At 37.0% G+C, this 12,133-nt stretch overlaps 1 protein-coding gene across 2 annotated transcripts in view; it reads right to left on the bottom strand.

Annotated features, from left to right (window-relative positions):
* LOC135084129 (apolipophorins) overlaps positions 1-10,933 on the bottom strand; it is a 45,438-nt gene extending 34,505 nt beyond the window's left edge. For both annotated transcript variants that reach the window (XM_063978873.1, XM_063978874.1), the window contains exons 1-11: positions 10,769-10,933; positions 6,133-6,159; positions 5,621-5,814; positions 4,837-5,001; positions 4,074-4,223; positions 3,191-3,383; positions 2,503-2,666; positions 2,190-2,260; positions 1,762-1,927; positions 1,115-1,294; positions 444-596 (exon numbers count right to left, since the gene is read on the bottom strand). In XM_063978873.1, coding sequence (XP_063834943.1) covers positions 444-596; positions 1,115-1,294; positions 1,762-1,927; positions 2,190-2,260; positions 2,503-2,666; positions 3,191-3,383; positions 4,074-4,223; positions 4,837-5,001; positions 5,621-5,814; positions 6,133-6,159; positions 10,769-10,841 — 1,536 coding nt within the window. In that variant the 5' untranslated portion in view covers positions 10,842-10,933. The remainder of the gene's footprint in view (positions 1-443; positions 597-1,114; positions 1,295-1,761; positions 1,928-2,189; positions 2,261-2,502; positions 2,667-3,190; positions 3,384-4,073; positions 4,224-4,836; positions 5,002-5,620; positions 5,815-6,132; positions 6,160-10,768) is intronic.
* Between the last annotated feature and the right edge of the window lie 1,200 nt (positions 10,934-12,133).

Here is a 12,133-nt window from a genome sequence, read left to right as displayed (position 1 = left end):
AAAAAATAAATGTTAGAAGAACATTTTTAATACTGAGGATTTAGCTGAGATGGTAGTAATGCATAATGGCTGCCGATTTTATTTTAAAGGAGAATGAACACGAGCGTTTTAAGCTTGGAGTTTTGTCCGCGGCTTTGCTTGCGTTCTTTTTGGTCTATAATAGAAAGGTACTTCACGTGAATTCCCGAGTTAAAAGCTATCTTATGAGGAACCATTTATTTACGGATCATATTAAGCTTTCAAGTAATCGGAGGCCCTTCTGAATAAAATAAAAGTACTCATTCAAAAATGATCATTTCTTTCTAAGTTTGATCTAAGAAGAACGGCAAAAGATGAAGGTCGAAAAAGGACAATAAATATTTTAAATATTTCTTTTTTAGCCAATACAGAACCTTTCCTTTTTGTTTTACCAGGAAAACCTACGAGATTGTTATTATTCTTACCTTAGCAGAGCAAGGGTCAGCTAGGTAGGCCTCGAGAGCAGCGACCCTGACGCGCGGCTTGACGCCGGCGTCGGAGGCGCAGCGCACCACCTTGTCGATCAGGCTGTCCTCCAGGTGGCGGATGTTGCGGATGCCCTTGAGGATGAACACGGCCTGGAAGAGGATGAGGGGGTCAGAAGTTGTTCAGCCTTAATAGGAGACAGATTTTAAATCTAGGGCAGATCAAACCTGGTTTTTGGGGTAGCATGGGCTATGGGAGTTGCAGCGGTGGGAACGAGAAGTGGGAATAGCCCACTTCTCGTTCCCACCGCTGCTACTCCTGTGTAGCCAGGATAATAATAAAAACTCAATCAATGAATGTCAAGTTTGTCTCGGTTGGCATTGGTTAGCTAGTATGAGGAAAACATAATTTACGAAAATTTCTAATGATATAGAATCAAAATAAAATCTTTATTGCTAAAGACGCTGAAAGTTAGGATACCGACCCAACCATTTATGTACTGATACATCAGTTTGTTGATAGATGTCAAAGGCTATCTCTAGTTGAAGTTATAGCCCGCAAAAAATATGCTACAAGAAAGTTTAATCTAAATGATACAGTAAGAACAACAAACCTCGTCCAAGATACCACAAGAAAGTGGGAACTAAATGATGCAGTAAGAGCAACGAACCTCGTCCTCAGCAGCCTTGTCCTTGGCCCTGCAGTTGAGCTTGGCGCCGAACTTCTGGCTGAGCTCGGCGACGCCGCTGGACTTCCCGGAGTGACAGTCGTGGTTGCGGCAGTACACGCCGGCCAGTGCTCCCAGACCGATGTACACCTTCTTGTTGGATTGCGGACGGTCGATGAGGCTCTGGGGGAAAATACACGGTTATTTTGAGAACTTTTCAATATTTAGTTATTCTACGACCGAACGAACAGCTTCTTTGAATTCAGTGGCGTTATACCCTTTTCTGGGCCCAAATAAACTGGCTCTACCAGTAGTTGTCACAACAGGTTGGTGCTATTATAAAGTGGCGGAGAAATTCACCCCTAATACAAAATTATCATACAGTGCCACACTTGATGAAATTGACAACTGTATGTTACTGTAACTTAGCAACTCATGAGTGCCTTTGGCCACTGCATTGAACGATTCAAATTCGTAACCTTAGAAGATTGATTTCACTACATACACTATTCTACAATTTAATCTTATTATGACAAGAATAACCCGTTATTGGACAGGCTTGCAAGGCTAGACTTGTAGCTTTTAGCCTACAGAAAAAAAAACCCATAAAACTCATTATAATTTTTGTAAGTAAGAAAAATTGAACTTACAGCAGCAGCCTTGACAGCTTCGTTGTTGACGTGTCTCGCTCCAGCGAGGGTGAGGTAGAACACCTCCTCCTCCAGGTTGGAGAGCTGGCCCTGCTTCAGGATGTTGACGGACGCCTCCACGCTGGCCCCGGAGCCCGCGCGGAACAAACCGTCCAGGAAGACGCGCCTGGAGAAGAGGTAGGTGATGTAGATTGAAGAAGTAAGAGAATAATGGATGAAAAAGTTCCAGTAGTCATTTTATACGACTCCAAAAATGGTTGACTAATTCCAGGCTTACGTTTTGCGATCACTTTCCATAATTATGAGACAGCAGTAAAACTTTTCGCTTGACTCAACCAACCATCTACAAACCAAAGTCTCCAATTTAGAGACTTGGGATTGTAGACGAATGAATTAAATATATTTGAAAACCTTACAAATATACGTACTTTTCAACATTGTTGCCCTTGACTTGGTTGAACACCTTCAGTAAGTCGTCCTTGTTGGCGGAACGCATGATCTGAAAGGAAAAAAACATAGATCAAATAACAGTTTTTTGTTTGCACCAAGCTGGTAATGACGAAGAATACTTTAGCAAGTAGGGCAAAGTTATGAAGAAAGTTGATGATTTTGTTGAAAAGTGAAAAGTTAAAGTGAACCCCAATGAATTGAAAAAACTGTCCAGCACTTAGACCGAACTTAGACCAGCTCCTCATTGGTAACGGCAATGAGGAGAAGATTTGAATTAGTTGTAAGACCTACCCTAATGAGCTGAGCAAACTGTCCAGCAGACTTGGAGCTGGCCTCGCTGGCGACGGCCTTGGCGGTGTCCCTGACGGCGGCGTGCACGGCGTTGGCGTTGCTTTTGCCGGCCTCCTCGTGCGGCGTCTCGAACATGATGGTGCGGCGCTGCGAGCATTTCGGGTCTGGAATAGAAGAGTTACCATTTAGCAAAATTTTACTTTGACAGCTTTAGGCCTGACAAATCATAGATGGAAGAAACCCAATCTTTTTAGGGCGTTCTAGTTCTATTTTTTTCATTTCTTGAAACCTCCCTGTCTTAAGACGTTACAAAGGGTATCTCCATGCTACTGGTCATGCTATGTGTACACAAACGACTGTACAGGAGGTTGTCGTTATGTTATGGACTGTACATGTCCTGTTTAGTTGCTAATCCGTCCACCTGAGAATCTGTCCAGTTGCGAATCTGTCCACTTGCTATGGAGTGCACTATCTATAGGTGATGGTAACCAACGTGTCTACATGCTAATTTATGATTGCAAATTGATCTAAACTTTGTTTTGTGTGCTTTAGGAACCTCCGGATCGAAAGGTCAAACCTCATTCAATTAAGAGGTGGACTTAGAACTAGAATTTTAACCTTTTTAAAAATAAAGCTTACAGAGTTTAATCTGTAAACTACGTCAGGTAAACTGAAATTTCCAACTTACTGAGTGAGCTCTTGTGAGCAGCAGTGTTGGTGAGGGTCAGTTTGGTGTGGACCTTCGCTCTGGCGCCGTTCTCTCCGACGGAGAAGGGCTTGTAGAGGTACTCCTCGATTGCGGCCACTTTCTCGGGGACTGTGTCCGTGACCTTGGACTCCACGTTCAGGGTCGAGTGGAGGACTTGGGTGCTCGTGATTTCCTGGTAGATAGAGGTAAATTATTGTGGGAACTTTATGCCGGCCAAAAAAGGAACTAGTGTAAAATTTTCAATTAGCCATTAGAACTTGGTTCACTATATTATTATTCTGATAAAGTTCGTATTAGCTTACTAGGAATTTATCTGTAAGATAAGTTAAAGCTTTTGGATAAACTACAACAAAAACTAGTGATTCTCTTAATTCTTTGAATAAAATTGTTAAAAATATAATATTTTTCTATTATATTCTAATTTGGCTCACAATATAAACTATCAATGGCTTTTGTAGAATACCAGCGTTATGTTTGGGTTCTACTACCTCAGAGAATGATACTTGCTGAGTGGTTGCCATTTTTGGTTCTAACTCCTTGTAACCAAACCAAATAAATGGTTTTCCTTCTTCTTCTTTTTTCTTTCTTAACTTGTTTTTTCGTCAATCTTCATTCGAAAGTTCAATGTGTAACTCATTATACCTTAACAATCTTACGAGTAATATCTAACTCCTTTTCTACATTATCCACAAGCCCCTCGTACTAAGCTAAAAGGCTTGTATTACGAGTGGGCTCACCATAATAGTTGAGCGTCACCGGGGTTCAAACTCGCATTCCTCGAATAACGAGGAGACCAGTTCGATCCTTTCACCGTTCGGCTATGGCTTATTTTTGGTTAATGACCAAAATAAAAGTAACTTACAGCAGTGGGGTTGTAGACAGCAGTCACCATGTCATTCTTGCCCTGTTCGCGGTGAGAGCAGCGGTTGAGGTCGCGGCTGCGGTGCACCAGCTCCGACTTGCCCTCCTTCGAGGAGGAGGCGTCGGTGGGGCACACGCCGAACACGTCAGTCTGGAAAGATTAGTCATTGAGTACCAAGAAGTTGGTTAATAAGAAAAGGATCAGTCATCTGATATGTCAACTGAAAAAATAAAAAAAGAACAGTCGTAAGTCTACCAAGAAGACAAGATCAGTCAATAAGGAGTCAATCATGTAGATAAAAAGATCAGTCATTAAGTCTAATCGAGGTTAAACAGCTGGAAGTCAGTAGTTCATTATCGTACCTACCCACGAAAAAGTAACTTTTTGCTTTGCTGCTATACAATGTGATTGGAGTATCGTTGAATTAATTTAGTACTTTAAAATCAAGTTTATTTATGAATTTTAAAGAAAACTTTTTCTATCCCAAGAAATAATATAATCTGAGAATCGGGTTTAGGTGATGAAGTTGCTATCATACTCCTTGTTTCAAGTTTCCCACCAAAACTTGGATCTTAATACACAAACATTAGCTTTAGATTACACTCAGCTGATCTAACTTACATCATCAGCCTTATTATGACTTTTGATCATTTCATTAGGCCTAGAGCTTCTCCGTTACAGGTAACCCTCAGCTTGATCATTACTATAGATCAGATCAAGACCTTCCCTTCTATGAGTAAAAAAACGAACATTGTTTTCTCACCTGCACTCCATAATTAGGCTGCGTCTGCATAAGCGAGATGATGGCCCTCTTGATGTTGAGGGAGCGGCGCGTGTCGCCCTCCACGGCGCAGATCTCAGGGTCGGTCTTGCCCTCGTACAGAGCGAACTGCACCGGCTGCTCGATGCCCGGGGGACTCGGGTATTTCTAAAACAAGAGAAGGACATTATACCTGGTTAGGAAACTGTGCAAAAGTCTTAGTGTTTAAGAACAGCTGCTAATCTATCCTATAAGATAGGGCGAATAGTTAAGGGGGTATTCTTGAACGAAAGGACAGCTGGTTAGAAAAACTCTAGGAAACTTTACAAAAGTCTTAAGTTAAGAACATCTGCTACTCTATAAATAAATAAATAAAATAATAGGAGAGCGCTTGAGTTGTTCAGATCTGATTTAGAAGATAAGATGAAGACTAAACAAAAAGTAAAGAAATTGTGTTCTATGAATAAGAGTTAGCCTATAACAGATTAGAAATAAAAAAGACACAATTTAAACATTTCATCGAATTATAAATTCATAGATAGATTCTCTAAGTAGAAATTAGATGAATATGACGTTACATTATCATGATCCTATTATAGCAGGTACGGATGCGTGTGATTTACAATAAGTGACGTCACGAGTTTTTAAATGTTCAGATATTTTCGAAAAAGAAGTTCAAACTGGATGATTTTACAATGCCAAAGCTTAAGAAATGTAAGAAGAAGAACATACTAATTCCCTATTCCTAAGGCAAATTGTAATAACAATTACTTAGAGCCCATCATACCTTGCCATCAGGGCCAGAGATAGCCAAGTTCTGCACGACCAGCTCGTTGACGCAGTTCCCGATGGCGTTGACCACGACCTGGCCGAGGAGCTTCACGGTGGTCTCCTTGCTGTCAGCGCCGCTCAGGAAGATGGAGACGGTGCTTTCAACACCATAAGTGTACTTGTGGCCATTTAGGAAAGTTGTCGTTGAAGCTGGGGGTTAAAGTAAATGTTAAAACATCTAAATCATTGGAAGTAAAGATGAATGTGTGGCAGAAGGTGGAATCTTCCTCTGAAACATTAATAATGTAAAAGTAGGTAAAGTCAATAAAAAAAGTACTTAAGTTAATAGTAAATTGTCTAATAAAAATAATAATACTCTCATTAAAAAGTAAGAAAATGATAAGTTAACTAGTCTTAAAGATAATGATGAACTTAAGTGTAATAAAAATGATACTCTCATTAAACTTAAGTAAGATAATGATAACTTATACAAATGACCAGGAAAAAATAAAAATGCACACAACTTACATCCTTTACATCCTAGTGAACATTTATCTGAAACAAACAAACCAATACATTAATTAGTAATCATAATAATTATAAATTAGGGTCACATTAATGTTATCAATAAGAGCAATAACGTGCCTCCAGCAGAGATTGATAAGGGCTCAGTAATTGCCCTTTTAAAAGCTGTTTATGAAGAGAAACGAGTATTAATATCTTGTTATTGTCCTTTGAACGCAGATTTTTCCTTTACTATTGGTAAGAAGGTTAATTAAACAAAAGGTTTTTAAAGAAGAACAAAGTACTGAATTCATGATTATAGATAATCCACATTACTCTTCTTTGATTGTCGTTCTTACTTAGTTAAACAAAGACTAACAAACACGACGATATAATGGAATTAGAAAAAGCTTTTAAAAAAGTATCAGAAAGTGATAAAATTTATTTGCCATCGTGGTCTACCTGGAATTCAATCCAAATTCTTCCATCAAGGGTTTATCAAGAGACCACAGTGGTTTATTAATTAGAAATGCGTAAACAGAGGTCAAGGAAGCAGTTATCAGCAACAATGTGTTAGATCCGCGTGGACAGCCGGGTTCACGCGATATCTTCGTGAATCAGCAAACAGCATGCCTAGCGAAAGATAACGACTGCAATTTGAACTTTGCTGTTTGCTGAAGAAACTACGACTTTATTGAAGGTAATGAACTCATAATCCAGATGGTCAGAGACGATAAATTGGAGATAAATAAAAAACAGACCTTCGTTTGACAAGATATTATACAAGTAAATATTTCTACCATAATTATTCTTTCCCTATCGTCTCCATTTTTTCTTAAGGCTATATATATAAAATATATATAATATGGTGCCGGATTATCATCCTTTTATTCCTCCATATTAATTTATAAATCAAAAAGACAGATTTTCGTGCTTACACTGTGTAGATTTGTTTTCGACACGACAAGAAGAAGAAGAAGAAGAGATTAATTTCATAATCAAAATGACAGATTAGAGACAATACTTTATCAAAAACTAAACTTTGAAGTCCCAAACAATACTAGAGCTCAAAGCAGGTCGCCAAACACAAAACAAAGGGACCAAGATCCCCCTTTCGTCAAATTGAGTAATTGGAGGGGTCCCGGTGATCAATCATGGCCAGTTGAGAAAGAAATTGCGATTATCCAATTGGATCTTTGAGTTATCGATTGTAGCTTTCATTTGGAATGATCATGTGCTTTGACTTTGACCTACACAACACATACTGCTAAGATATTATTACAGGTAAAGGGTGGAAACGTGAGTTTGAAGAAAAGTGTAAAAGAACAAGAAGAATAACCGTACAAGTTTAGGGTAAGGGTTAAAACTGCGAAGGTGAAGGAAAATCTAAAAATAGATACATTGAATTCATTACAAACAATTTTACAATGTCGACCTGACTACGTGGCCTGGTCCTCATGACGTGGCTGTTCTAAAGTAGATTCTATGGCTTGAAACACTTTTGAAAGAAATTCTATTGTTACGAGTTAAAATTTTTACGACAGTGTTGATGTTGAAATTAATTTAATGTATCCCGTTTTGATTTTTGTCCAAAATTTACCTATTTAGAAAACTTTTACATTCATTCTTTCTAATTTCATGAAAAATTACATAAATCATTCTATAATAATATTTTAATGACTGGTCGACCAAAGAACCAAAGTGCAGTTTTCTCGAACATTCTGTCAGCAAACAGCACCGATGAACCAATTATCCACATCCTCCTGTGTACGGATGTATGAGTTAGTGGATCGGCCACGAATTGTTTCGTACGTACTCCAATAAGATGCTTGTCGAGTCAAAATTTAATGATTTTCCATTTGCATTTGACATAGGTATCAAGAGTTTCAATTTAAAGATCGAAATATCAATGCACTAAACTAAACAATTTGAAATAAGTTGAATCAAGACCCTGAAGAAAAATTTGTTATTGCAAAATAGGTCAAATTATCTGCTTTTCGTATTTTTGGAACTTACAAGGAACTACTTTATCACCACTATCTTATTTTATACAAAGTAGAGATATTCTATAAATAGCAATAAATTTAACAGTTTCAATTTATCATATTAAATTATTTTTTATACTTGAAATATAAACCTACTCCTTTATCAATTAGGTACCTACATTTCGCTCCAAAAGTTGTAGTGCTTATCAATTTGAAAATACAAGCTGTATTTATCTTGGGTACGTGTTGAACAAAGAACTATAATTTACTTGCAAATACGGTGGTCGCGATACGAGGTTCATAGGTCAGGAGCACTATCGAGTGTTTGTCAATGCTCCTTGTTATCTATGGATCCTATTGTGGTGGTCACTGCCAAGGCGATAGATATCGCCGAATTGGCATTGTTCTGTTGCTAAGGATAATGTGGTTTCGATACTAATGTAAGCAAATTAAGTTTGCGAGAAAAAGCGAAAATGACTAGGGTAGTTTTATTGTATTTTTATTCGTACAGAAAACCACAGCTCTTTATAATGACAGTAGTACCGAAAATCTTTTGATCTTGTTTTGAGAAGTTTTCAAAGTAGTGTTTTATCGCTTATCTTTCTCAAATATAAACAAATCAAATATAGATAGACTACGCATAGCTATATTTATTTTGTCAATTTTTTGTTAGTCAATTTTCAAGTACCTAAGTTCGAGATTTTCCGAAGGTCTTAAGTCTTGAAAAACAAAAATAAGTCTAAGCATACTTTTCATACTGTGTAGTGGGATTATTTTCACCCTAACTTGCCCCAAGTGATTTGCTCATTGTTAAGTGCAAATTTTGGTCGAAGTTAATTAAATCAGGTAGTAGGTACTTTTTAAGACTTACAATTTGGTTATCAAAGAAAATTGGGAGTTGGAAAAGAAGATGGAAGAAATTGGGAATTTCAGTGATGAAATGAAAAAATATGAGGGTAGATTGGTTAGTGACAGTTACAATGATGTAACGAAACTTTTCCCAAGTAATGAGTAAAGAAATACAGTCCTGATGATAATGTAATCTAGGGGTAAAGAGTACGGTTATCAGAAGTGCTGGGTAAACAAGCGGAGGTCGATTGTGCGCGAAGGTGATACTGAGTCGGACTCAAGAGTTTAGGTATGAGAAAGCTGAAATAATCCAAGTTTAAAAGAAAAATACGTCGGCTAATTCCCAACATAAGTCAGATAATAATCTTACTTTTATTATAATGAAGAAAAGTTTGTTGGTTTGTATTGAATAGGCTCCGAAACCATTGGAGCGATTTCAAAAAATCTTTCACCAAAAAATTCTACCTTATTTCAGATGATGATGACAATCTATGTTGTACAAAATTCGTTGGGTCAGCTAGTATTTAATAGGACTATTAAAGTTAAATTATAAGGTCTAGATAAGAACATAATTTGAACTTTAAGTAGGTACCTACCTAGATATGTAGTTCTGTGTTATGGTTTACACAAAATATTTATTCGCGAGTCCAAAACAAACTAATCATGCTTATAGCATTCGATTTGGGTTTTATTTTCCTAATTAGGTACCGGTTCTCAACTATCCACTTAGGCTCGTATGAGAGTAGTTTTATATCTTTTTTTCAGCCATGGTGTTTTCTGTTGCTGCGAGCTATTAGAGGATTATAAATAATTATTGACGTAGGGATTTCGAAATACAGAAAACTTTCAGTCTTATCACAACGATTAATAAAGATATTAAGAAAGTTTCGATTTATGTATTCGTGAAGGTATCCGCCCACAATCACACTAACATTTGTCCTAAACAGGATTCGAACCTGCCAACACTGTCCTTGTATTCCCGTACGCAAACCATCATGCAACCTTTCTATGATATTATGTGGTATTTTATGGAAGTTAGACCATTTCAGAGTAGGTAAACCAAAAGTTAATATTGAGTCGCTAAAGTTTTAAAATACTGTAATATAATAATTATAACTAGTTATAACTAGTTTAATTATAACTAGTTTAACAATTGAATGTAAAAAATACGCTGCAATAAGTGTTACATTGATGAAGCTCCTGTAGTTTTATGAAATGACTACCCACTTTTTCGCTTCATAAAAGTAAAAGGTTTTCATCAGTTGAGGTAAAGGTGAAAGAGTTTAAACACACTTCAAATAATAATTATTGCCATGTACCCTCAAATAAAGGTTTGTAAATATAAAACTTTTGATAACTTTTAACTTTTCTTTTTGTTGTTTAAATTCAAAGTTGTAATTAGGTACTATATTATGTTATTGTATTGTGTAAAGTTCACGGGTTGCTTACATTATAATATTATGCATGCTGTGGTTATCGTTTGTGTGGGAGCAGTTAGCTAGAGACCTTTGGCTTAATTTTTTTAATTGTGTATAATACTATATCTCATGTTGATAGCCCAATAAAATAAGTAAATAAATAAATAAATAAATAACAAATAGTGCATTAGGATATCATCAGAGTACCTATAATGTATGAGTGTAATTTAAAATGTAGCACAAAATTAGAGCTTAGCAATACTTTTAAAAGACTTTCTTTGTATCAAAATAATTTAAGTAGGTTACTTGTTAAATTACGTTATTAATAAAAAAAGCTTTTAATTTTCTTTAAATTAAGGTATGCCATTTTCCGCAAAAATAGGGTAGAAGAAAAACAAAAAAACTCACCATCAGTGTATGCCGGTTTCCATAGAACGGAAACTAAAAGGATAACACTAAACGCTACTATACTCCGCCCCATCTTGATGGGGTAAGCACTAAAATATTAAATATCAGTCTGTGTACTTATTCTAGCAATACTTGGTGTGCTCTCTACCCCGCCTAGAAGGTAAATGCGCCCGGCTCTCACGCGCACCTCCTTTTATAGAAGCGGCCGGTACCACGAGATTGTGGACTTGACCCCTCGCTCGTCAATCACCGCGAATTTACGAAGCGATAACGACGGTACACAATGGATTCAAGATGAGAATCGTTTCGAAGTACACGAGCTAATTTTTAATTAGATGCTTAGGGAATGGCAAAAACAATTTAAGGTTTGTTTAAGGATTAAAAATCTTAATGGTTTTGTTTATTGATTCAAGAAATATTATTTGATTAACATTGTGGCCGGCAACTTTTAAGTTAAAGTTATTCAAAACTAATTCTGACTTGAAACTTTTAGGTTTTTGTTTTGGTTTCTTCTTTTGTGTGAAAAACCCCTGATCGTACGTTTTGTAGGGACTAGGGCTCGCAATCAAGGTCTACCCACATTCATGTCCCATGCTTTTTTTTATAGAATATGAATTATTATAAATCGTAAACATTAAGCTTAGCGAGATCGGGCTGTCAATTTAATTCTACTATCACAAATCAAGTAGGTATTTTGGCGAAAAGAATTAGCTGTTTTTGCAGTTGATATTTACATGTCTCATTCTGAAAGTCGGCTAACTACATACTTATTTCAAATACCTACACCTCATCTCGTGAAATTGAACTTGCAAAATCTCATAAGTGCTAAAATTGAACGATAAAATTATAATTGATATTAATTTCAGTTCGTTCGTTTCAGCCAAATGACGTCCACTGCTGGACAAAGGCCTCCCCCAAAGGAAAAGCCCAGTTAACTTAGATAAGTTAATCTGAGGTTAAAAATAACAGTGTTTGGACAAAAGGTCACGTACACTTACGCCCGTATTCCCAAACGATACGTACTTAAGTGACGCAGCAAATCGAACGCACAGCGTTGAATAGAGCTTGATTGGTTCGTGTGCGACCCTGTGCGTCCACGCGCGCTGTGAGACCCCATAGTAATGTTTCTGAATACGGGCGTTAGCAGGTAGAGCAACAATTCTTTATCATTTACGTTGGGATAACCCCTGTCTTGCTATAGTTTAATGTTTTGTAATAGATTGTGAATACAAAAGCTTTTGAAGGTCGAAAAAACTTACAAATTTGAAAAGTTAATAGCTCACAAGATAGCCCCTCATAAAGATGGTGTATAATGTATATCTTTTCTTAAAGGTTACCTAACCTTCAGGCAGGGGCAGGCCTCCT

The sequence above is a fragment of the Ostrinia nubilalis genome, chromosome 25, assembly GCF_963855985.1.
Source record: "Ostrinia nubilalis chromosome 25, ilOstNubi1.1, whole genome shotgun sequence".
In the NCBI taxonomy this organism is placed as follows: domain Eukaryota; kingdom Metazoa; phylum Arthropoda; class Insecta; order Lepidoptera; family Crambidae; genus Ostrinia; species Ostrinia nubilalis.
Note: the sequence above shows the minus strand (reverse complement) of the source record. Positions and strands in the feature narration are given on the sequence as shown.